The sequence below is a fragment of the Neolamprologus brichardi genome, chromosome 16 (genome assembly GCF_056152115.1).
Source record: "Neolamprologus brichardi isolate AB-2024 chromosome 16, ASM5615211v1, whole genome shotgun sequence".
NCBI classification, from domain to species: Eukaryota; Metazoa; Chordata; class Actinopteri; order Cichliformes; family Cichlidae; genus Neolamprologus; species Neolamprologus brichardi.
The window spans coordinates 33,096,708-33,121,553 of record NC_142119.1 but is presented as its reverse complement, the minus strand read 5'-3'; the positions used below and the strand labels follow the sequence as shown (position 1 = coordinate 33,121,553).

At 43.5% G+C, this 24,846-nt stretch overlaps 1 protein-coding gene across 4 annotated transcripts in view; it reads right to left on the bottom strand.

Annotated features, from left to right (window-relative positions):
- Window positions 1-24,846, bottom strand: part of sema5ba (sema domain, seven thrombospondin repeats (type 1 and type 1-like), transmembrane domain (TM) and short cytoplasmic domain, (semaphorin) 5Ba) — a 222,775-nt gene that overhangs the window by 61,022 nt on the left and 136,907 nt on the right. For all 4 annotated transcript variants that reach the window (XR_015716616.1, XM_087830194.1, XM_087830197.1 and 1 more), the window contains 4 exons: window positions 14,662-14,724; window positions 13,822-13,920; window positions 13,514-13,727; window positions 6,686-6,971 (listed from right to left, as the gene is read on the bottom strand). Coding sequence is in view for 3 of the 4 variants with exons in the window: in XM_087830194.1 (XP_087686320.1) it covers window positions 6,686-6,971; window positions 13,514-13,727; window positions 13,822-13,920; window positions 14,662-14,724 (662 nt within the window). In the remaining variant the exon portion in view is untranslated. The remainder of the gene's footprint in view (window positions 1-6,685; window positions 6,972-13,513; window positions 13,728-13,821; window positions 13,921-14,661; window positions 14,725-24,846) is intronic.

Sequence of the window (24,846 nt, the reverse complement as noted above, 5' to 3'; positions counted from 1 at the left end):
ATACCTGCATCGCAGCAAAAAAGGAAAAGGGCCCACTCAGCACAGCTACATGGCTGCGGGGACCAGCAATTGAACAGAGGCTGCCAGGATTATCCATACATATTTTTATACTGCCAGCGAAAGCAACAGCTTTGCCCCGAAACAGTCACAGTCAGAGGCAGACTGAGTCAGCAACACCTACACTAAACAATAAAGCAATGCCACAAGTTCAATAGGCTGCACAAAAACCCAGGTGTTAGATTGGAGACATCACAAAAACGATCCCAGCGACGACAACAACAATCTGACACACGATTGAACCTCGGTGGGGGGGTTTCATCTCTTAAAAATGTGACCTATATTTGCTGCGTGGTGAATCAAATAGGTCAAAAAATGAGAGAAAGTAAAGAAAATGTTAATAAAAATGTGTGTTTGTGTGAAAGCTGTGGAATTAGTGGAATTACAGAAGCGGAAGAGTCCGTGAAGCTGTATTCAGATCAGGCCCAGTCTTCAAGATGAGCTCCCAGTTCATTTCAAGGTAGATTGGATGGCAGTGATATGATGGGAAGAGAACATTGTGTAAAATCAGAAATATGGTAGTTATGTGGCTTGCCGCACTCGGCTGCCCAGAATATCATTTATCGTACACGTCAAATCTGATCTGGCTCGGAGTCAGTCACATATTTTCCAAGGATAGGAGAGCTCTCAGTCAGGGGTATGTCTCAGTGAGTTTGACTTGCACTAAAAGTACGACGCGCCAAGTAACTATTGGGGCTGAAGCTAGAGATCATTTATCCTCTAATGAAATTAGTATTTGTGGAAGTTACAAGTCGGAGTTAAAGATCTATTTGCGCCGCTTTCCACTGTCAAATTCGAAGGATACGTGTCCAACAATTTATATAACTTTCCCAAAAAAAAATAATCGCTGTGGTAAATCTTTACCCTGCCCTCGAACGAGGCAGTCTGGACACTGTAGCGTGAACTTGCTTGTCTGTAGTACAATCTAGACCTAAAGAAATCTCTACATCAATTCCATTCACATTAGTTGCATGCAAAGATAACACTTAATCCTGCCTAAAAGCTCAGATTAGTCCATTTTTCAAAAGACTGAAAAAAGATCCACCGTGTGAACAGTGGAAGTCGGGCATCAGTGCATCAGTGCAATGATTAATTTCGTTCTTTCCACTGATCTGAAACCCAAATGCACAGAGTTTAGAGAGATATACAGCAGATCGTTTCATTTAGGAAGCTGAAGACATCAAATGTTCTGCACTTTTGCCTCATAAGTTACTTAATAGATCACTTAGACAAATTACACACTAATCAATTAATGGGCCATTTGTTGCAGTACTCCATATCCCCCTGCTAACCTCTCCAATATGAGACCGAGAAGTGGAGGGGGTCAGTGAAGTCACCTAGAAATAGATAAGGAGGCTCATAATTAGTTAGTAATGGCAGGTTAGACACCTCAGCAGGAGAATCACTGCGCAGAAGGACCTTGCCAATAAGGAACCTGAGTTAATTAAAAGACCTGGCTGTGCTCTTAGGACTTAAGTGTCCTTATTCTGATGGAATGCTAAAATCTTCCTCACAGCTTGACGCGCTCTGTTGGACGGTGGCGGCTTTTTTTTCTTTGTTTTTTTCTCCAATTACCTGATGTGAATTCATGGCTCGATCATCAGCGGTTTTACAAACCAATCAAAATCAAAAAAAAATAAAAATAAACTGGAAATATCATCATCTAACATAAAGTTTACTTTGGCTTCCAGTTGGAAACTGCAATGAGGCTTAAACGTGTGTCAGCACAGGAGCTGTAGTGTGTGTCTCGCTAACTGTGGCTGCTGAAGGCGTTTTGGAAGCATTGCTAAAAAGCTGTGTCTGCTTCTGAAGGGAGCTCATCAAGCTGCAAAGAGCAGATGAGGAAGGAAGCGTCCAAACTAAAAGGCTCTGTGCAGACTGAATGCTCCACCAGAACGCTCTCCCTGTGTTATGAACATGCACCGCAGCAAAAAACACACATTTCTGTTTAAAGCATACAACTGTCCATGTAAGCTACTTAACAAATCCCATTTTTCTCACTCTGTATGCATAAAATCATGAGGGGAAATGTACTTTACTGCCCAAAACGTAGGTTACCCACACTCAGCACTGTCCCCAAATGCACAGACAAAAGGGGGGGAGGATCAAAGAGGTTGCTGATGCACTGTTAGGGAGCTGCTTTTGCTTAGTGGGCTGTGTAGAGATTGAGTAACAGGGATGAAAACCATTATGTTTTAAATCCGTTTACACACAGCAGCATTCTTTGCAGTGTAATACAAAAATCAGCGCCTCCCTTTTTTAATCGTTTGATCTACAAAAAAATGAGAGAACACTTCAAAACGCTCATTTCACAAAGCAGCGCCTTTGAATTTTGCGAGAACAAAACTTTGTGACTGTCGTTTCTTGATGAACGACTTCACCGACAACCGAAATTGTAGGTTTCGTCTGCCAAACATCAACCTAAAGTGTAAAAACCAAGCAACTGACCAAGGGTTAAACCAAGACGGTCGCAAAGAGAGGGAGGAGGTGGATTTATAGTACCGAGAGCCGGCCCAGGCAGACAGAGGGTACAAGTGCTCCGTTCCAGCTCTTCCTGTTTTGTTTTACAGCCCCAAACTCCAGGGAGCAGCTGTGAGTCTGCTCAATTTAGGCCAGACAGATGGAGACAGTGTTTGTGGTGATTGCATTAACATATCCAGCCCCAAAGAGCGAAGCAGTTTTGGAGGGTGGACCGGCAAGTCGCTTCAGGATTGAAGGAGGAGACAATGGGAGAAAGACAAAAGCTCGGAGCTTAATGATTTTTCTCATTACCTCTTCTCATTTCTCGATCTCCTCCTCTCTTTCTTTATCCCCCCGGCTTTTCATTTCTTTTGTCTCTCGGCCATTTCCTGCTCTCTCACGCTCTTCCCATCTATCACCAAAAATGGCTGCAGGCTGATGGGAAGCAGCAACGCAGTGTCAACTGCCGGCGGCTTAACAGGTGAGAGAGCAGAAGGTGAGAGGCAGGATTCGACTTCTCCCCTGACAGTACTCAGAATACATCTGAATAGCATCAGCCGTGGCTCCTTGCACGCACGCAGGCACAAAGTGCATGTGCAGTTCAAGAGATTGTTTTGCCACGCTTGCAAGGTTTATCGCCAAGTCTTAATAGTTTCACATGACTTTGACTCAAGTGGTGGACTGGGTGGCTTCAGATTCGACTTTCCAAATTGAAAAAGAAAGGTTATGTACGCAGCATCCTTGGCATCTGCTACATACTTCCTTGTCACTGTGGAAAACAGCATTTCATGACTCAACGGTAGATGTATACGTAGTTTTTTCTCACAAGTGAGAAAGAACAATGATATAGAAAGTGTTGTCTTGGTTTTTAGTTTTGATTCATCCTTTATTCTTCAGTGTGTGGGATGGAGTGTGTTCTCTCCATCCCAGGGAAGGTGTTCGGAAAAGTATTACTTCGGCAACTATTGAGAACGGTGGACGAACGGCTACGCGAGGAGCAGGCGGGTTTTAGAAGTGGAAGGTCCTGCATTGAACAAATATTCACGCTGAGATCAATTATTGAGCAGAACCTCGAATTCCAGCAAAGGCTATGCGTGAACTTCGTTGGCTTTTGATAGCCTTAATCGAGACACGCTCTGGAAAATCATCAAGTCTTACGCCCGACCGCTTCGTTACCGCGTTCCAAGCGTTGTACCGCAACTCTAGTTGTTGCGTCCGAACAGACAACGGCATCACGGAATATTTTAACATCGATACTGGTGTGCGACAAGGCTGCATCCTATCGCCATTCCTCTTCAACATCGCCATTGACCATGTCATGCGCCGAGCAATTGGACCGAACGCGATGGGCATCGCCGGACGTGATCCCCTGCAGCAGTTCACAGATTTGGACTTTGTGGACGATATAGCCTTACTTGCACCAACACTCCAGGCTCTTCAGAAAACAACCTCATCTTTGGATAGAGAAGCAGCACCGATAGGACTCAGGATCAGCGGCGAGAAGTCGAAGATTATGCGAGTTGGTTACGCTACACCATCAAACACAGCGGTTACTGTGAAGCAGCAGCAGCAGCTAGAAGAGGTGGACAGGTTCATGTACCTGGGTTGCACTTTTAGCAGTGACGGGGACGCGGAGCATGACGTTAAGTGCAGAATTGGGAAAGCATGGGCAGCCTTTCAACGACTACGACCTATATGGATGACCACCGCACTGCCTTTATCAACCAAGTTGCGGCTCCTGAAGACCATCGTTATACCGACGGCACTGTATGCAGCGGAGACTTGGAACCGCCATCTTGACGTCTTCCAACAACGTTGTCTTCGACGGCTGCTCAAGATCACATATCGGGATCGCGTTACCAATGAAGAAGTATATCGCCGTGCGGGAGTAGAGCCGCTCCGTGTCCAAGTCACCAAGCGTCGGTTCAGATTTGCCGGTCACATCCTTCGGCTACCGGACCCGAGACCTGCCCGTGTCGCGGTTCTGTGGAACCCAAAGAATGGAAAGAGACGGCGAGGAAGACCTAAAATAACATGGAGGAGGACTTTCCTTGAAGATTTACGTTCAGTCGAACTGTCATGGGATGAAGCGACAACTGCCGCAATAGACCGAGTTCGATGGCGTTCTCTTGTCGCCCGATGCGCCGATCGGCGCGGGAGGATCTAAGTCTAAGTAAGTAAGTCTTCAGTGTGTTTAGTTACTCGATCTCATGCGAGGTTCAGAATTTGTCCCGAGGGAAGTCTTAAAAGGAAAAGTCAAAATTCATTGAGGGGTATGAATGTGCTGAGATAATTTGCAGAACCGGTGCAGAGAGAGATACATGCTGTTTAAATATACTTCAAAATAAATACAGTCACAGATAAATGGACTTATTTGGCACCCTTCAACTCAATTTGAGCACTTAAAGCACTTTAAGTCTCTGAATCTCACACACAAACACACAGAGCACTTTTAATCTAACATCCATACAGACACTCATATTCCGATGGATGCATTGGGGGCAATTTGGGGTTCAGTATTGTGCCCGGGGATATTTCGACAGCTGGATTGGAGGAGCCTGAGACGGAGCCACTGACCTTTCGATTGGTCGATGCCCCACTCTACCACTTGAGCCACATCTGCAACACACATTAAAGGATTGCAGACATAAAAAAGGCCCGAGCTATAATTTATATTGATGTACATGTCTCCTTGACATCTTTTATTGGACTACTGTGTTAAACAGATTGACCAAGCTGCTGTGCGCTTGCTGCCACCCTCTAATTAGAGCAGAGTGTGACACGATTACACTTTTACTAAACATAAAAGCCGCAAAAATAATCTCCAATGTACACACTTTTGTTCTCGGTGTTTCCTCTCTGTAATGAAGTGTGTTACACCCCCACCTGGAGCAATCAAACGCACCAGAGAGAGCGTGAGTCAATCTGTGTATCCAGCTCGGCAGAGAGCTGTGTGCATCCGCACTGATCGTTAGCATCAGCGGGGTGGCTCAAACTTTGGAAGATTGTCTCTCTACACAGGCAGGAAAATGTTGCAGTAACAAACCTTACGAAGTGACGAAATCCGAGGCCTAAATGAGGAGAAGTTCAAGTGCTACGGTGCGCGCGCCAGTGTTCCCTTATTAATATTCTCGCTGCTGTTGAAAGGGCTCTTCAGCACAGCTGCAGCTTGTTTTGGTGGGGTTGTTCATCCTTTCTATTCAACAGCGAGGGCAACATCGAGGAGGAATGCATGGGTAAGTGTTGCATTACAGTAATTTTATGCTTTATGATACAAAGAGGAATATTGATGCTGTCACACTAGACACATAAGAGACAAATGCTGATGAAACGAGCCTCACGATCCCTTTCAATGAACCTGCGGTCATTCTGTGTGTCTTTTGGGTTATTTTGTGTCTTTTTCAGATTTTACGCTCCTTTAGTAATCATCCTGCAAACCCCGGCTGAGCAGCAGGCTCATACCCACATTTGTACAGGCTGAATTGATTTAGATAGTAAATGCCAGAAAAGTATTTTCTCTGCCATTAATGTGCATTTTTTTTGAAAGAACAGACTCTTTGGTCGGCTGTTAACTTGGGGTGTTTAAAAAAATGTGATCACTGATAACAAAGCTAATGGTATATTGCTTGGGGAGGAAAATCAAGATTGCACAAGAGCTCTTTGAAACGACTAATCTCTTTCGCCTGCTTTTAAAGATAAACTGTTATGTAATGTGGTTAAATACTAGATCTAAAAACATGGGGATGACATTTTTTCCACGTGTGTTCACAGACTGTAGGCATCATATACTGAAAACAAAGCAAAGACACCCAATCGAAAAGTCTGTACATCGAAATAAGTTTGAAAGTTTCGTCCTCGACTTATTTCAGCCTCAATTATGCTGCAACGAAAAAAGCACTTCACAGTTCGGTCGCGAATAAATTGGAATAAAAGTGGAGTGCGAAGTGTGTAAACAAAAGGCAGGTGGTTGAACTTTATTAGAGAGCGGCGCCGCACTCGGCAGGTGCGGCACTCAGCGCTCTAAACGTCTGCAAGCATCGCTGCTTTACCTCAAACGCAGAGCCGTGATGAAATGGCCGCGTGCCACGGGTTTTCTCTCAGCGTCAGCGCTCAGACTAGAAATGCAACAGGGCGGGCGGTGGGCGTGTGCGCGCTCGAGCTCACTCACACATTGGTTGTGAAGATGCCGTAGATAAGGTCTTGCTCGGGCAGGTAGAAGGTGCTCTGCAGCTCGTTGTAGTAGAAGGGGATCTCCCCGGAGCGAGAGCAGTTGAGCCTCGCCTTCATGAACGTGGTCCACGTGTCCTCCAAGAGAAATCGCCCGCCGATGTCGTTCTTGCAGACCCTCGCCACGCGGGAATACACCGTCTTGCCGCAGTCGTGCTCCACTGCATTCTCCCTCAGGAAGAAGAAGGTGAAGAGGCCGACGTCGTAGGCCGAGATAAAGTGGGGCTCTATGGGGGGGAAGAAGGGGAGAGGGGATCATTACATCTACTCCTGCAGCACAGAAATATTTGCATCATTTATCTTGTAGATGCTGGTTGCTTCGACCCTTTTGCTCCTTATTAGCAAGCACAAGTTTGAATTCCTGCCACTGCCGTCCCAGTTTGAGATGGTCTGGAAAAGGAGCCTAAACGTCAAATGTGTAAATGAGGAGAAGCCGCAGAGACGGATAGGAAGCAGATAAAAAACGGTTACTAATAAATCTGTCTGATATTTTGATGGTAAATCCATGGAGCGATCTCTGTTTAACTACATGTCCGCGCTGTTTTTATTGCCTGGGAAAAGTGGGGGGTGCGGGTGGGGACGCATACACAAAGATTAATGGGCGTCTCTGCTCGGTGGGTTATCAGGTAAACGGCACAGAACAAGAGGGACGTTACTGTCACTCTTTAGACACGAATGGCTCATCACCAAACACTAATTTACTGCCGTCTGCTGTCAGGGGGAAAAGGGCGCTTCGACTTGTACATTTGTGTTTGGCAGAAATCTAACGGGACAGGCTCGTTTGAAAGCTCACTTTCTTTTTGTTGCAGCATCTTCTCGTGGTGACAGTCTTGGCTTTATGTACGCCGGAGACATGTGACATTTCTTGTGCGATACTTTTAATGAAACGCTGAACTTTACAATCCTAGTTTGTAGCATAAAAATAAACCTAAAAACAGTTGTTTTTAGTATTGCATATAATTGAAATGACCTGTTTTTACAGGTGATGAGTGTATTTTGAGGGTTTTGCAGTCTTTTAGAAAAACATTCATAAGTGTTAATAAAAAGCTGAGGTTGTTAACGATCGCTAAGTAGAAGACGTCTTGTTTTTCATGAGAGGATTAAATCGTTGCGACACTTCGAGCTCAACACCCACACTGTTGTTTTGACACCGAGCATCACGCTGAAGATTTGTTGTGTACCGCTGTGTTTTCTTCTTCTTTCAGATAAGTACAGCTCATGTGCAGAAATGATCAAACACACTGCTGCTGCTGTTTTCTCTTGGGACCCATTTATTGTAACTTATAGGCAGTGTTGGGAAGGTTACTTTTAAAATGTATTCCATTACAGAATACAGAATACACATCCCAAAATGTAGGTTCTGTGTCGGCTCGTAGCTGAAAACTAGCTTTACTTTGTTGTCTGGGTCAACTTTGCTAGCAGAGACAGAGAGAGGCGTTGAAAGGCTGCTCCAACAGAACTTATTGTTTCAGAGGAAAACACGAACACGGTGTACAGTCGAGTCTTAATAGCTTACTTACAACTGGGCTCGTCAGGCTCTCTTCTTGGCTGCAGTGGTTATTATTATATTTACATGCTTCCAGCTCCCGTTTTTGCTCGATGACAGCTCGTACTTTTCCTTTTTCTCCCTCCCTCGCTCACAGACACATAACGTGTATGGCAGTCCATTCTCCCTGCAGCACGGACTACACTGCCCATGATGCTACATTCTTTAGAGCTATACCTGTAGCATTCTGCCTGTTAGCTTAGCACAACAACAACAGGCGCTCTCTCACCCAGGAAACACGTAGAGAGAGAGCGTCACCCTGTAACCACGGCAACCGTAACGCTGCCGCCTGGAACAACAGAGCGTAGCTGTCAAACAAAACCCAACCAGTCCTGACCCGCCACAATATGAAACAGGGAAGTACCGCCGTGTAATCCATTTATTTCAACAAAGTAACTGTATTCTAAATACCACCTTTTTAAATGGTAACTGTATCGGAATACAGTTACTCATATTTTGTATTTTAAATACGTAACGGCGGTACATGTATTCCGTTACTCCCCAACACTGCTTATAGCACATCCGGGCACATGCACGCTCACACGGGCAAAAACATGAATGGAAGAATATCACCATAATTTGCACAGACACATGCACACACATAATGAAAATGTAAAAGGCAGATACGGCGATTACAAACACACACACAAGCTTCCACATGCACAAACAGGATGGACGTGACCTGTTAACAGCCGTGTTGGAATGTGCATCAGAGCCTACCGAGACTTTTTAGAGATTGTAATTTTTACACAAAGCAGGGAGAAAACGAATCCGCCTCTCCACACACAGCGACAGCATCTGTGATGAAAATAACTGGCAGTTTGGGCCGAGCACAAACCAAAGCTCCCGTGGTACCAAAAGAAGAAAGACACAATCAGCAGGAGGAGGGATCCCAACTTTTCAACGCTGTAATCAAGTTTTATTAAAGGGGCGGCGAGTGCCAAAGACCTCGCTCCCTGACCGCCATAATTACTACTCTAAGAGAATGTGAGGAAAGCAGCGGTGGCTAATTTAGCAGGTGATCTAATCGACTTATCGAGTTAAATGAAATTAACTTGTGGGTCTTATCAGTTCATCCTCAGCTGTATTTCAAATCGAAGGCGAGTACGAATGCTATTAAAGAAACAGAGCGCTTGTTATTAGCATTTTTATTATACATGAAACCCAAAGGTAATCACAGTGTTTACAGCGGTGGCAAAAAGATTTGTCAAACCTTTGTCAAGATCTCTGTAGCAAACTCCGATCCCGCATTCAGACTGTTAATCGGTGCAAACAGGCGTGCTGATGAACAAGTGAGAGTTGCCATGCCTGCAGGGTGACTGACACTGCAAAACCATCATAATGTGTTAGTGCTACTTTCCCTTTAAAGCTAACGAGCTGTTATATGAAAGCAGGTGAGCTAATGTAAGGGATAAGCGTGTGTATTCGGTGTGCTTGAGTCATTCTGTGTTTACATACTGTACCTGTGTTTATGCGCGCTGTACGTGTGTCAGGCAAAGGGCAGGTGGAGCTGACAGATTCTGCATAATATTACTGAAGCTGCGTGGGTGCAAAATGTGATGAACAGAGTTTTGTTTTTTTCCCTCTGTACCCTGCTAAGTGATAAACAGATTGTTCAATCTGGCAGGCTGGTTGGGTGCTGGAGTAAAGCTGCCTCCAGTAACGTCACATGATGCCTTAGATCAAACACAATCACTGCTGAAAGTGCACGGCTATTTATTATTCAAGCAAAGGGATGCTGCGGGAATGCAAAGATGCTCTGCTAAACACAGGTGGGACAGGTGGTGTCGGGTAGTTTAATTACATCAACGGGACAGACGAGCTCTTTTGTAAGCAGGTTAGATGCCTCTGATGATCTCTGTGTTCATTTTTACACAGAACTGTTCGTTTTGTGTCTTTTTGACATGTCTCACTTTTCAGCTAGCTTAGCTGCTAAAAGAGTGGGCAAAAGATGTCTGAATATATCTCCTGCAAAAACCTGTTTTGTACTAAACTAATTTGTTTTGCCAGATAAGATTTGGAGGAAACATATGTCCTTGAGGATTATACTTCCAACCTTTTTTTCCTTTGCAGACAAAGAGCGCACACACAGCACACAGACCGAGGGTGAGTATGTGTGTATGCAGCTTTAGGTTTGGATGAAGGAAATATAGAGTTTGTGGTTCATCCTGAGCTCAAACCTAAAGTAGAGTTATACTCATCCTGACTTTGGATTCTGAAAACAACCTGCTCTGGATGTGAGCACAGAAGCTCCACCCACCTGCCATTCAATCCTTCTGTTTGTGAAGAACAGCCAATAAGAAAAAAGCTGTCTTAAAGGATGTGAGAAGGGTGCTAAAACAGCTTGTTTCAAACAGAGGTTGAAATGAGGTCCAGTATGAGATACATAATAATTATTGTGAACCGAGTTATGAAAATGTTATCTAGTACAGTCTCATGATAAAAAATATGGAGCTGGAAATGACTATAATGGATCGACTTTAACTCTTAATTTTATTATAGTCTGACAAAGTTGTGCAAAAAAATTCATGATTTATAAAGAAATGATTGCATAACAGCAATAAAATGCTTTAATGGGGCTCTAACTGTAGCAACAAGCTGCTGTGCAAAGAATAAAGCTCTGCAAGGCCCACAGTATTGTCCAAGAGCAGCGGCTGGAGCGTTGGAGAGGTATCAGCAGAGTAATATAAGTCTGGCTATGAAGTTCTTTGTGTGCGTGTATGAATATGATTAGATGTTACAAGTCAGTTGGCAGATGAGCAGCTGAGGATTGAGCCACTCAAAGGGAAGCATGAAAGAAGCAGTTCATGCCAACTGGCTAATACACTGCTCTACCTGAACTAATGCTATACTCTTCTTGCCAGGAGCAGATTAAAAAAGAAAGTTGGAGACACGCTCAGTATTTGCTTTGCATTCGTAGCGTCATTAAGAGTTTTACTATCACTTAATAAATAAAACGATCTCTGCAGTATTTAATGTTCTGCAAAACAGTATTTTGCCAGCGCAAATTAGATCAATGAAAGAGCTTCACATTAGGTTGAAGCATCACTTGTAGCTGAATGCATAAGCATGAGAGATTACGATTTTTGATGTTTTGGTTTCTTTTAATATCTGCCGAGAAACATTTTTCCGAGAGCTGAGAGGAGGCCGAAGGCTAATAGCAAAAACATAAATAAACATGTGGCTACCGATGAGACCTGTGAGGAAAGCGAGAGAAGCACGCAGGCATTTCCTTAAGACTTTTTCCTCAGGAGACTGTGCATGTAGCTTCTTGTGACATTCAGATGCATGATGGGAAACAGTTGGTCAGCACCTGGCAGGCAACCAATCCAATAAGAGAAGAGACTGATTAGATCCAGGACCCCCTCCCCGCCTTTGGTTCTGCTGAACTGGAGAGGCTCCGAGCTGGAAATGAGATTTTCATTCACACCCCAAATTCACCGGGGAACACGACTCCATAACACTCATAGAATCAGCCATGAAGCAAAGCAGGCTTCGACCGGCGGAGTGGAGGGCGACACGCGTGCGTCACCGTGCGTGCAGCCAGCTGTGATTATGCTGATGTGCACTCGATCTTTTTTTTTTTTTGACGCTCACTTCCCTTCAACAGGCTTTCTTCCTGTGTGTGTGTTAATAAAGCACACGTGGAAGCATGTGGAGCTTGCACACAGTCTAAATACATACATGCATGTTCAAGCCCACACAGGCGCCGTCCCTGGGATGAGGCGAAGCATGCTGTGTGTTGTAATTTCACCCTCTCCCTGCTGTGAGGAATAATTACACCGCTCACTGACTCCTCAGTCCTCAATCTTTCCCGCTTCCCTCTCATCCTCTTCCCGGACCTCCAACTCTCTCATCTGTCTGCTATCTCTACCACAGCATTTTCCTATTCTTACAGCAAGACATACAGTTTACACTAACAATTCTTTTAACAGTAAAAGACAATCAGTCGCCATCAGCTCTAAATGATGGATCGGCTGCGTTTCTCTCTTTCACGTCGCCGGCCAGCAGACCAAACAAGCTATTCCGACTCCACGAATCAGATTCACCGTTTGGGAATTTGGTGATCTGTCTGACATTTAATAGGCTAAATGTTCAGTGGATAAACTGAGAAAATAAGAGGGCGGAAATCAAGCAGTAATGAAAATACTCATTAGTCACTGCCCTCATTACATTAAGAAAGACATTTTCTGACACGGCTGCTCGTATTTTATACAGATAATTAAACCAGGAGAGAGTTTAATATACATCCAGGCTATGAAAGAACTGTTAGTCATCTGACATTGTCTGTGGGACTGAAAACGAATCTGACCTTTACTTCCAGAATCGCACATGTTCTCTACATAACACGTCCAGATCTCAGTGCTACTGCATATCAAAGAAACTCGATGACAGCGCTTTTCAGTGGACGGTCCTGCTACATTTCTGCTTGAGTCAGAATGTGTTTTAATGTTTCCAGTAGAGAGAAAAAGGCCCAGCGTCAGCAGCTGGGAGATTACTGACACCAGCACCAGAAGGACCAACAGTATTTCATGTTCCCCGCCATTCTGTAAATCCCACCGATTCCTATGCCTAACCTGTAACTCTGCGTTCTACACAGTACTTCAATCACAGCCGTCTTTGTAGACCTTTGAAAAAGAAGCATGCCGGATTGATCTATCTTGGCTCTAACATGGGAGGAAATTGTGTTGGAAGCAAAAGTGCCGACTTAGCCCATCCGCCGCTCGAGACGGGACCTGGGAAACGTTTAAAGAAACAGCAGCAGGTATTTTCTATTTGACACAGTATAACCCTGTGGATTATCTCAAGTTCAACAGGTCAGATTACTGATCAGATTACTCGTTTTATTTGATTAGATTTCTGCACTCTGACAGAAAAATATAATGGAACATTTACTCAGTCGAACACAAGCAAACCTGTAACTCACACCCCTGAAATTGGAAGATTTAAAAGCTCTAAAATGAACCCAAGAGCACCAGTAACACCAGCTCGCAGCTCTGCAGCGTTTTCTGCACGTCTCTGCTTTTTCATTCAACATTTATGTCACAGAGTTGAATAACGCCTCCTCCTTTTGGGAATTTCTGGTGGCCATATTTCAAATACCGAGTAGCAAAGTAATTAACTAGAATTTTAATTGGTGATGAAAATACTCATTATCTGAAGCACAGTTAAATAAATGACACTCAAATAGGACGTCAGTGTGATCGTGCGGTGATTCTGTACCATTCAGCCATTTGGAGTTGTACTGGGCAGTCCGGAGTGGTGGCATGCCGCCCAAGCTCCGGTATATGACGGGGTCACGGCCGGAGAAATCGATAACGGTGGCGGCGTACAGCTCTCCGCTCTCTGTCACCACCGCCGTGGAGTTGTGACGAGGGTCGTACGGGCAGCGGGCCACGCCGTTCACGCTCTCCAGCACGCTGCTCAAGTTGCCCACCTGAATGCGGGGCACAGAGACGGGCGGTGCGTTAAATCTGCGGCCTTTTCACTGCGTTTCAACAAAACCCGCACAGCCGCACACACGTAACTACCTCTCTGGCGATACAGCGCGGCTGGAAAGCATTGGTTCCGCATGTTATGACCTCCGTCTTGTTCACCAGCAGGACTCTGACGTAGTTCTGACATTCGGTCTGCAGAGAAGAAGGAAGGGGAAAAGTTGAAGTAGAGCAAAAGCCGAGGTGGTTAGCTAAATACTCTTGGACGTGTTGCTGAAAAGAACAATGGACCAAGTCTTTGGCATGCAATCAAAGCAATTCAGTGTGCAGCTTTTGCTCTTGTGAGTCTATTGTTCAGAAATATGAATACTCGTTTGTAACTAAACGGAAGCCTGTCTGCGACACTGACATAGGCTCTACAGTAAGTCAAGAATGTGTTTTAATAAAAAGAACCAAATCTGCTTTAACAAAGGCTGAGGATGGATTTATTGGACTGAGGTAATTGTGGTGATGCAGGTTTCGAAGAAAAATGACAGCCTGTTGTATATTTGGTATCAGTCTTCACTGTATAGACACTGTGAGAGGAATAAACCCCCAAAACAAAAGAGTGGTGCAATTAGTTCTTACAAAAATCATTGAAGCAGGAAAACTGATCGCGCCAATTGTCATCAGATATATTTGAGAGGAAGTCCTTTTGAGAGTCTCACCCAAGACTCTCTTGTGCACATTTTCTTTCCCTTCCCTTTTGCCCTCTCTCTTCACTGCAAGAAAAACAACACTTGATTGAAGGGTCTGAAATAGCTGCTCTGCGCAGCGCCCTCCCACGAGGCCCGCGAGGACCTCGCCACGACAGCCAGAAGATATCAAAAATGGCCTCTCTGTAAGCCAGGCAGTGCGGACGTGAAGTGTTGTAATTGGGGGCGTGATGGAGGTTACCTCTGTTTTGCCTTTGCTCTGACAGGACCCCCTGGTCTCCTCGTCCGGTGCCCATTCTGTCGCCTAGGAAACAAAAACAAGAAGAGAAAAAAAAAGTGCGGTGATGACAAAAGAGGCCGAAAATCAGTCAGCTGAGTCCTTCAGACACTTACAACAGTTACGCAACAGCGCACTGTTGCTAATACTGTAGGCACGCTCAAAAAGATGCATGAAAAGACTTTAACCTCATTGCTGTTTGTTTATTGTGTAAACATGGCGACTGGCTTGGCAGCCCGGAGCTTATTCGAGGGTAGCGGGCAAAGCACGCAACGAGGCATTTGAAGGGCTGAGGACAGCATTAGCATGTAAATGGCTTTCTCTCTCGCTCGCTCGCTCCCTTCCTTCTTATCCTTTCTTCTCTCTCTGAAAGTTTGCAGCACTCACCTCCACTCCACCACCTCCACCCTCCCACTGCCCAATTATATTCCTGTTGATGGGTATGTCTTGGGCTTAATTACGGATGCAGCACAGCAGCGCTGCGCGGCTGCACTGCAAACACACTAATGCATGAGCATACACACAGTCTGCCTTGGCCACCGGAGCTGCTCTGGCTCTTGTTTAGAGGGGTTGAGAGATGTCCCTTTCTTGGCATTAACTGTACGGTTTATGAGCAGGTGCCAGAGGACCCCCGTTATGTGTCACTGGCCTCATTTTACTCATCCTCCTCCCCATCTCCTCCTCTTCTGTGATCTCCCTGCCCAAGGAGGAGGTTAACGAAATGTAAAAAAAGTCTGCCATTATATAACAACAATTCATCTCTTTCTTATTCTCTTTATTTCCTTCCCTCCCTAAAGGATTAATGTCACGCAGAATTGATAATTATCTACATGTCGGGGGATTGCCAGGAAAACTGGCCAGTGGGACGAAGTTGTGACCCAACATTCGGCGAAGCCTGCCAACTGAGGCCAAACAAGAGTCAACATTAAACTGGGTCACAATTTCATTCGCCAGATGGAGAACTCGAACAAACTCCGAGAGTTAAAAAGGCAAAAACTTTGATTCATTGTGAAGCTTCTCTTAACTAAAACTTCTTTATGTGTAAATTTCTCCTCAGGTGACACCATTTATTTTCTTTTCTGGATCTTCATTTTGCTTAAATTAAAACTCCTACAACTGTATAGCCCTAAGACTCTGTAAAACACTCTGCTGGGAGAATAAAGTTTTGACTTAATGATTTTTATTTTTATTTTTTCAGATCCTCACTGCTCACAGCTCAGAAATAATTTAAAAGGAAATAAAACAATCTACGGACATTTAATCAGAACTTAAGAGAACTGCCAAAACCATTCTGGGGACAAAATGTAGAGTATATAAATAGATCTCTTATTTCACAGATCATGGAGTTTATCAACTATGCTTTAAGGGATGGAAGTTCATGATTTTGGATGATTAGCCTCTGCATAAATTCCTGCTAATGAGTGAAAACGCCACACTGAACAGCGCAATCCGCGGCCTAACGAGCTGCTCAAACATCTGCACATTATCTTGGGATTTCTTTTCTTGCTTTTATTCTCAGCTTATATTCATAGACGATTCACAACTGTGTGATTGTTTTTTTTATTACTCAGGCAGAACAGTTTCTGCTGCCAAGACGCTGCAGGCAAACAGTTCTTAATTATTTTAAATGTCATTCTTGATTCTTTTGGATGCAGCTTAAACCCCTGCTAGTCAATACGGTCTTTGTTAGCGACATACATCAAAGTAAAGATGTTTCCTGTTGTACAGATTCACACCCATCACTGAGTATTTGTTTACTGTGCCGGACGTGAATGTTGCTCGTTAGCCTCGGCAGCACACGGCTAATATGCTTGTCGCTACCCGATCCGTACCGGAAACCCGATCGGTACCCCGCATGCGCAAATCTCACGTCACTTCCTCTCTTTGCCAACATTGCGACATTCAATATATTTGAATGATACGGTTAGCGCCCAGTTAGCTCCTAGCATTTCTCAACAGCTCTGCCTCCTTTTCGACTACCGGGACATTTAAACAATGGATAATCCGTATACAAACAAATTCATGCTTTTCTCCTCAACAGAGAGCGTCCCCCGAACAACAGCGTCGTAAAATAAGAAGAATGGCGCCTAATTACAGAGTTAATAATACAGACTTTGTAATATGTCACGTGAAGATTCAGCAGCCAGGTTAAGTGTTTACTGACAATTTACAGTGATAGCGGACATCATCATCACTATTCCAACAATCCTCTTCACAGACAAGCATAAACACACTCGACTATCACTAAATCAAATTTAACACACGTTTGTAATGACGCCAATTCAGTTTACAATAGGGTTCATTTGCTCAGTCAGCAGGTGGCGGTATCCTCGTACACTGGGGAGTACACTGCTATTAAACGAACAGAAGAAGAAGAAAACCCCTGCACGTGCGCAGTAAGGATCGGGAGTCCTAATCTGTCACTATCTTTTTATTTTTTTGTTTTTGTCTACATTATATAAAATGTTTCATTATCGGAAACATTTTAAGACATACTTATTATTCTTAACATCTTAACAGATACTCTGACCTGTAACTATCGTAAAATTCTTCGACCGGAAGTAGACACCTTTCGCGCATGCGGGGTACCGATCGGGTTTCCGGTACGGATCGGGTAGCGTCACCGCTCTACATTACGTGCGCAGCGCTGCAACCGCAGACAAAGTTAGCTACAGGATCCCAAGCATTGTTGGAGATCACACTAGACTTAAATGCGACGAACACATTCACCACAGCAGCTTTATCCAATCCAATCCAATTTTATTTATAAAGCACTTTAAAATACCCAGCACAGGAACAAAGTGCTGTACAGAAAATAAGTTAAAACAATAGAATAAGAGAAAACAGCAAAATAAATAAATAAAACACATAAAACATCGAATTAAAACAGCCCTATATTAAAACAAAAACAAGATAAAACGGCATCGAATCACCTAAAAACATCCATCCATTCGCTTCCGCTTATCCTTTTCAGAGTCGCGGGGGGCGCTGGAGCCTATCCCAGCTGTCATAGGGCGAGAGGCGGGGTACACCCTGGACAGGTCGCCAGTCTGTCACAGGGCCAACACACAGGGACAGACAACCATTCACACTCACATTCACACCTAGTGGCAATTTGGATTATCCAATTAACCTGTCCCCACAAGCTGCATGTCTTTGGACGATGGGAGGAAGCCGGAGTACCCGGAGGGAACCCACACAAACACGGGGAGAACATGCAAACTCCACACAGAAAGGCCTGATGGTGGAATTGAACTCAGGACCTTCTTGCTGTGCGGCAACAATGCTAACCACCGTGCCACCGTGCGGCCCCACCTAAAAAAATCTCCCGTGCCACCTAAAAACAACTGAAATAAAAATAAAAATAAAAACCAACATCTCATGTGGTGTCAAAGGTCAGGGTAAAGAGGTGGGTTTTCAAGAGTGACTTAAAAACAGATAAAGAACTGGCCTGTCTAATCTCTAAAGGAAGCTCGTTGCACAGTTTTGGAGCTGCTACAGCAAAAGCACGATCTCCTCTAAGTTTACGCCCAGTCCCGGGTATCTTCAGGAGCAGCTGATCAGCTGACCTGAGAGAGCGGGTGGGTGTATAAGGCTGTAGCAGCTCAGAGAGATAAGATGGGGCGAGGCCATGGAGAGCTTTAAAAGTAAATAAAAGAATTTTAAATGGGCAGCCAGTTTGTAAACAACTGCGTCGAGTTGACGTTACACACTGTGCTTTAAATGTCATGCTAAGTTTGCACAATTTAATTCCACTGTAGAGATCTGGAGGCATAAAGAGTCGGGAAATGGGGACTGCTTTTGTGTGCGAGGCTGACTTTTACTGTCGTTCTTCTAATACAGTTTAAGGTAATAGTGATTTAACCCCTGGGCCGTTGCGAGGACGGTGGTAGATCGTTTCAGTTTGACGGTCGGGGTGAGGAGCTGAATCAAATGGGAAACACGCCTCGAGGGATGGATGCAGAAAGACAACACGCACACATTAAGAGGAAACTGTGGTGTTCCTGCTCTCGCTACTCTGCTGCCAGCTGAAGAGAAAAAATGTTTGACATGTTGATGCCATACTTGGAACATCTCCATCTGTCCACTGATGAAACTATCTGTCTGTTACTACAAGTAATAAATCTGATGCTTTGATAAACATTATGCTAGCAGTGGAACCCCAACCTGACCAACATCAACTATTAAAAAAGAGGACTAACAACTAGACAGCCACACCAGGTCTCCATATGATCATCAAAAGATCTCCCAACAAATATATATGTATATATATATATGTGTGTGTATAAAAGCCACTATAGGTTATAGAATGAATAATGGAGAATACAGATGCTCCACAAAGATGTTGCTGCAACTAGAAACAGAGACGATGAAGGAGGATTAAATGCAAACAAATATAAATGTAAAAAACAGTTTTCCATCAGAGTGGATCACCCTATCCCTGGCATCTTCCTCTGTCACACCCACCCTCTGCATCTCCACCTTCACTACATCCATGAATCTTTTCTGAGGTCTTCATATTTTCCTCCTGTGGCAGCTCCATCCTCAACATCCTTTGTCCAATATAGTCTCTATCCCTCCTCTGCAACCATACCTCTCTAACTTTGTCTCCAAACTTCTCAGCCTGAGCTGTCCCTCTGATATAGTCATAAATCCATCCATCCTGGTCACTCCCAATGAAAATCTTAGCATCTTAGCATCATGAAGTTATATTAAGCTCCTGCAGACAGTAAAATACCAGTAAGTGTGCTCTGGCCCGTATTGATAGTTACAGCTCATCTCCCACAGCAGCTCCCTTCAATTAACCTGCCTCAGACTGCACTGGAGAAAGAGCCGGCAGCAGGGGACGGCTATATAAAGTAAACTGTGATTAAAATGAAACTTGAGCTCCAGATACCGAACACGAAGCAGACGAAAAAGTGAAAATATTGAAAGTAGCTAATGTGCTCCGCGGGAGCTCAACTTTCCAGTCGTGTCACTAGTGCTGCTGCCAAACAAGTGTGCACGCAGTCAACAACCTGAAATCTACTTCCCCTGAGTACAGCGAACAGTGTGGCACCTGCCATTCAGAGAGCAGCTCCGCCCCCTCCGCACTCCATCATTCTGCCCGTTGAAATGAAAACACTGCTCCTTCACAGCCCCGTGCCTGTCAGCCCATGACAGCCTGGGGACTGATGGGATGACGTCATGTGCAAACACACACGTGCGCGCACACAAGCACAGGCAGATGGATGCCTTTGCGATGAATCATGGCTTGGAGCATTACCATCTTTTCTGCAGGGCCCCGTCTCCAAGGATCCCCATCGACTTAACCCTGTGACCTTCACCAGAAAGTGCCACCCTCCTTACCGTCCCCCCCTCCCCACCCCTTTCTCTGTCCGTCTCCTCTTCTTCACACCACTTTGGAACAAAGCAACGCTCACACAGAGGCTGTGAGAATACCAGCTCTACCTCAACACCCTCTCCCTCAAATTCCTACACTCCATACCAAGTCCTGAATGACCTGACTGCCATTTACCAAATGAATAAAAGCTACGCAATGTGCAGGCAGGAGAGGTCCCTTCTGCAAACAGGAAAATTATGAGTACTTTAAAAAAAGAATTGACCTTGGAACCTAAAGTTTCAATTAAGCACAAATGCTGCTTTGTTAAAAATGTTCTTGTAGTTAGAAACAGTGTTGCCAACTTAGCGACTGTTGCAATATTTAGCGAGTTTTCAGACCCCCTTAGCAACTTTATTTCTAAAAAGCAACTAGTCAAATATGGCAACTTTTGCTGGTGTTATTAGGAAGACTTATGACCACTTTTTGACGTGAAAGCAGCGGGTGCTACCGTGGGTACCTCGCCCGTGCCAAAGCGCTCACAGGCGGCAGATCGTCCTCACGCAGCAGTCGCCCCCAGCTGCTGTCAGAGCAGGAGATGTTCACCCCTACACGTCCACACTGCAAATGAATGAGCGAAGCCGCTGCTCCAGCCCTGACTGTAATGACGTCAGTTCTTCTTTTACTCTTACTTTTTGTGGATCACAAGCTTTAAAACTACTTAAAATCACACACACACACTTTTTTGTGTGTCTATGTGTGTGTGTAACTCTGCTAGAGTTCCTGTTTTGGGTCACTTTTGCTGGTACCAAGCCCGGATAAAGGAGGAGGGTATTTAATTATTTTTATTTATTTATTTATTTTTATTATGATATTAAAAAAAATTGCTAAAATAATTTAATTTGTAGTTCTAAATATATTCTAAATGCATTTAGGGTGTTTTTTACTCACTTTATGTCTCTTCCACCTCCTACATGTAGGTTACAATTACATAAACATGACCAATTATGCAAATTAGACAATGATTTAGCCAGTTCTAGCATTTTTAGGATGACCAATAGCGATTTCCCTTACTGAGGTGTTGACAACACTGGTTAGAAATGACTGTGGTGCGTCTGTAGGTGTATACAGAATACATATTCAATGTACAATGCTACTTTGAGTGGCCAGTTACCTTAGCTTAATTTAGCATAAACAACTTACATATGAGAAAACAACTATCCTGCCTGAGTACATCATTATAACTTGTTGTTTTTTTCAAGCCAAACAAAAAATAAATAAATAAATAAACACTGTAAACTGGTTTACATTAGCTTTAGCTTTACTTTAGCTCAACTTTAGCAGTTAGCTTAGTATTAAGCATATAGGCTAACTATGCTACACAGGTTAAATAGGCTAAACATTAGTAAGCTATTAATTTTTTCAATGCTACTTTGAGTGGCCAGTTACCTTAGCTTAATTTAGCATAAACAACTTACATATGGAGAAAACAACTATCCTGCCTGAGTACATCATTATAACTTGTTGTTTTTTTCAAGCCAAACCAAAATAAATAAAATAAAAAATAAACACTGTAAACTGGTTTACTTTAGCTTTAGCTTTACTTTAGCTCAACGTTAGCGGTTAGCTTAGTATTAAGCATATAGGCTAACTATGCTACACATGTTAAATAGGCTAAACATTAGTAAGTTATTCTTTTTTTCAAATAAAGTTTGCTCAAATGTCTTTATGATAAGATGTCCTGACTGTAATTTGAACTGATGACTTTGTGACAGTGAAGCAGCGCCAATAAAACATTATATTTTATGCTGTTAGTGATACTCAAGCAACAATCACCAGCTAATAGCTTAAAGCAAAATTTCATTAGCAGCAACAGATTATGAAGAAAGAAAAACATTCAGGTGAGATATTTAACAATGAATTTAAATGTAAAACAGAGATCCATGTCTAAAAAAAAATTATGCTACTCTAGCTCCCTTTTTTGTATTCCCCTGTTCCATAGTCATACTACAGGTACCCAAGGCTGATAGCCAGAAAAACAGGGATACAAACTGCTTTCCATATAAAAGTCACCCAGCATCCCTACCTAAAACTCTCAATCCCTCCTCACCTAAAAAATTCCATATGATGTTATATCACATTCTGACTCAGACCTCCTGCCAATTTAGGCGCTGTGCAAATGTCTGCTGGGTGTGCGAGTGGAGGCATCTGACGCAACTCAATCACACTTCTTTTCTCACACTATCTTTAAATGCCAGATGTATATTTTGCATCTCTGAAGTGTGACATCCACGTTTAGTGAGTTTTATAATAAGTTTTCCTTCATTTCACATTTCCTTCAAAATCCAAGAAGCAGGAGAGGAAATAGCTTTCCATTACTAAGACATTCATATATAAACACATTAAAAAATAAACAAACAAAAAAATCGCAATCACTGTCCTTGCAGAAAATATCGCAAAGTTAAAGACCCATGTGTCTACTAACTTCCTGCCATTTTTCATGCTCACACACCCCAGGGCCACAGAGGCTTTATTATTTGCGCCTGTAGTCTCAGTTGCATGTTAGAGTTCATTTCCATCTATTAGTGGGGCCAGCAACCATGTACAAATCCCCACCATCAATTCCACCTCCAAACCTGAGCATGACACTCCATTTCTCCCAATTTTGTCTCGCCGTAGACACAATAGGAATATCTTGCCAGCGGCGCCGTTCTTAAAGGAGCAAAGACAGAGGAAAAACATGAATTTTTTATGGGCAAATAAAATTGCAGAAAATACAATTAGCAGCAAGATAGAGGATTCATCACTTTTACTGCATAAAGGTGGCAGCTGGGCTCGAAAATGAATTCTATTTTTACGAGAAATTGAGAGAAAAGGGGGTGGGGGGGTGGAAAATGGTGAATGTGAAACGCTAATGAAGTAAAGAGAATCTGCAAGCGGTGGCGGCTGCAAATATGGTCTTTCCTGAAATGTGGTGCTATGTTGATAAGGCTGCCTCTCACTGACACACTGCTAACATCATGTGTGACAACTAATTATAACTCATGAATATTGTAAATAAGTGTGTCAGGGGAGTAATGGTTGTTTGAATAGGAGCTGTCTGACACTTGTTACAGTCGAGACAGATTTGTATAACAATGCAAAAGGATTGTTCCTCACTGTTCTTAAAATATGAAAAAAAAGCATCCCTGGAGTATTTAATATAGAGCCGAATAATTAAATATCTTTAACCAGCAACAGCTAAACCATTATTCAATATGTACATAATGGTTTGAAATGCAGAACGGCTCATTCGGAATAAAATGTTGTGTGTTGATGAGTATTATCCGTGTAAGCAGGTTACTTTACAGTCACAAAAATGTATTCTGTATTCACCACAGGCTCTTCCTCTAAATACTCCTCCATTGTTGAGCTTGAGGAGAGAAAAAAAACCGGCATTATCGTACATTCATCGACTGTTGATCACGTCCCCTTGTTTCCACCTCTTCCTGCCATTTCAGGCACCAATAAATCACACCCAGCCCGTAAACTCCCAGACTTAATGCTTGACAGTATGGCCAGATTTGGCACAAATTGGTGCCCAGGTGGTGCAGAAGAAAAACAGTCAGCAGCTAAAATAGTAACACGGGAGCGAACACCTGTGAGCCGTGTTCGCAGGTGGGAAACCAGCGACGCGTCGTGCGCTTGCCTTTAACACTTGTCAGGCAGGCTTTTGATGTTACGTGACGTGTTATGTTCAGCACGGGTAATGTATTTGCAACATCACTCTAACTGTTCCAGTTTCTGCATCAGTACTGGCTAAAAATAATAAATACACTGACATCACAAGCAGACAATGACTGCCTCACCTCTTCCACGCTTTCCCTCTCTGATGTCCAAAGGTGACGCGTCCTGATGCTTTGGGAGATAAATATTGCACTGGATGTTGAAAGGAAGCGGAAACTCAAACTCATAACGAGTACATTAGGTGTTCAGAAGTGGCATCGTGTATTTTGTCTTGCCACCAGCTTTTAAAAATCACAGCTTTAAAAGCTTAAATGTTTGTTTTTTCCGTCTCTCTCTCTGCTGGTTTTGGAAATCATACAAACTGCAACACTAAATTGTGAAATTGTTAGCTGAAAGCTATAAAGTGGACAAATTTAACTTCTCAGAATTTTGACACAAAATAAAAGATGCTAGTCAGCAGATGGTTTCTTATACAGTAAATGCGGTGTGTGTTTTATACACTTTTGGTTTCCATTGTACTCTGTACTTGTACTTACAGGAAGTGCGAGACTGCTGTAAGCATAAAAATATGACCAGCGTGTGAAGCTGCCTGCTGGATGACAGGTGACACAAAAATGGATGCACGTCCATCTGTGTCATTCCTGAAAATGAAACCTCTTAGTCACTCGAGGAATGACCTGATTATATTTCGTGTAAATGAACACCAGAGGAAATGGACTCTGGGATGAACTCAGAAAGTGGTGGTCAAACATCAACGTCAAAGTTGGGTCAAAAATTAATTACAATTTGATCCCAAAGGTTGCTGGGACATTATTCCCAAGTTTTGGACTGTGCAACTGCTCACATGCTGTTGCTTTACCGTTTATTTAGGCTACGTTCACACTTAACGCTCAATTCCGATTTTTTGATCAAATCCTTTTTTTTTGTCTGCTCGTTCACACTACAAATAAAACGCGACAGCAAACGCGCTCTAGTGTGAACGCTCAAAGCGGCCGCATGCGCAAAAGAAGACGTCACACACAATGCGCTCTGTTTAGACCCAGAGCAAACAGTATTGTTTGACTGATGGCCCTTAATATAAAGACTTCGGACTTTATGTTTCC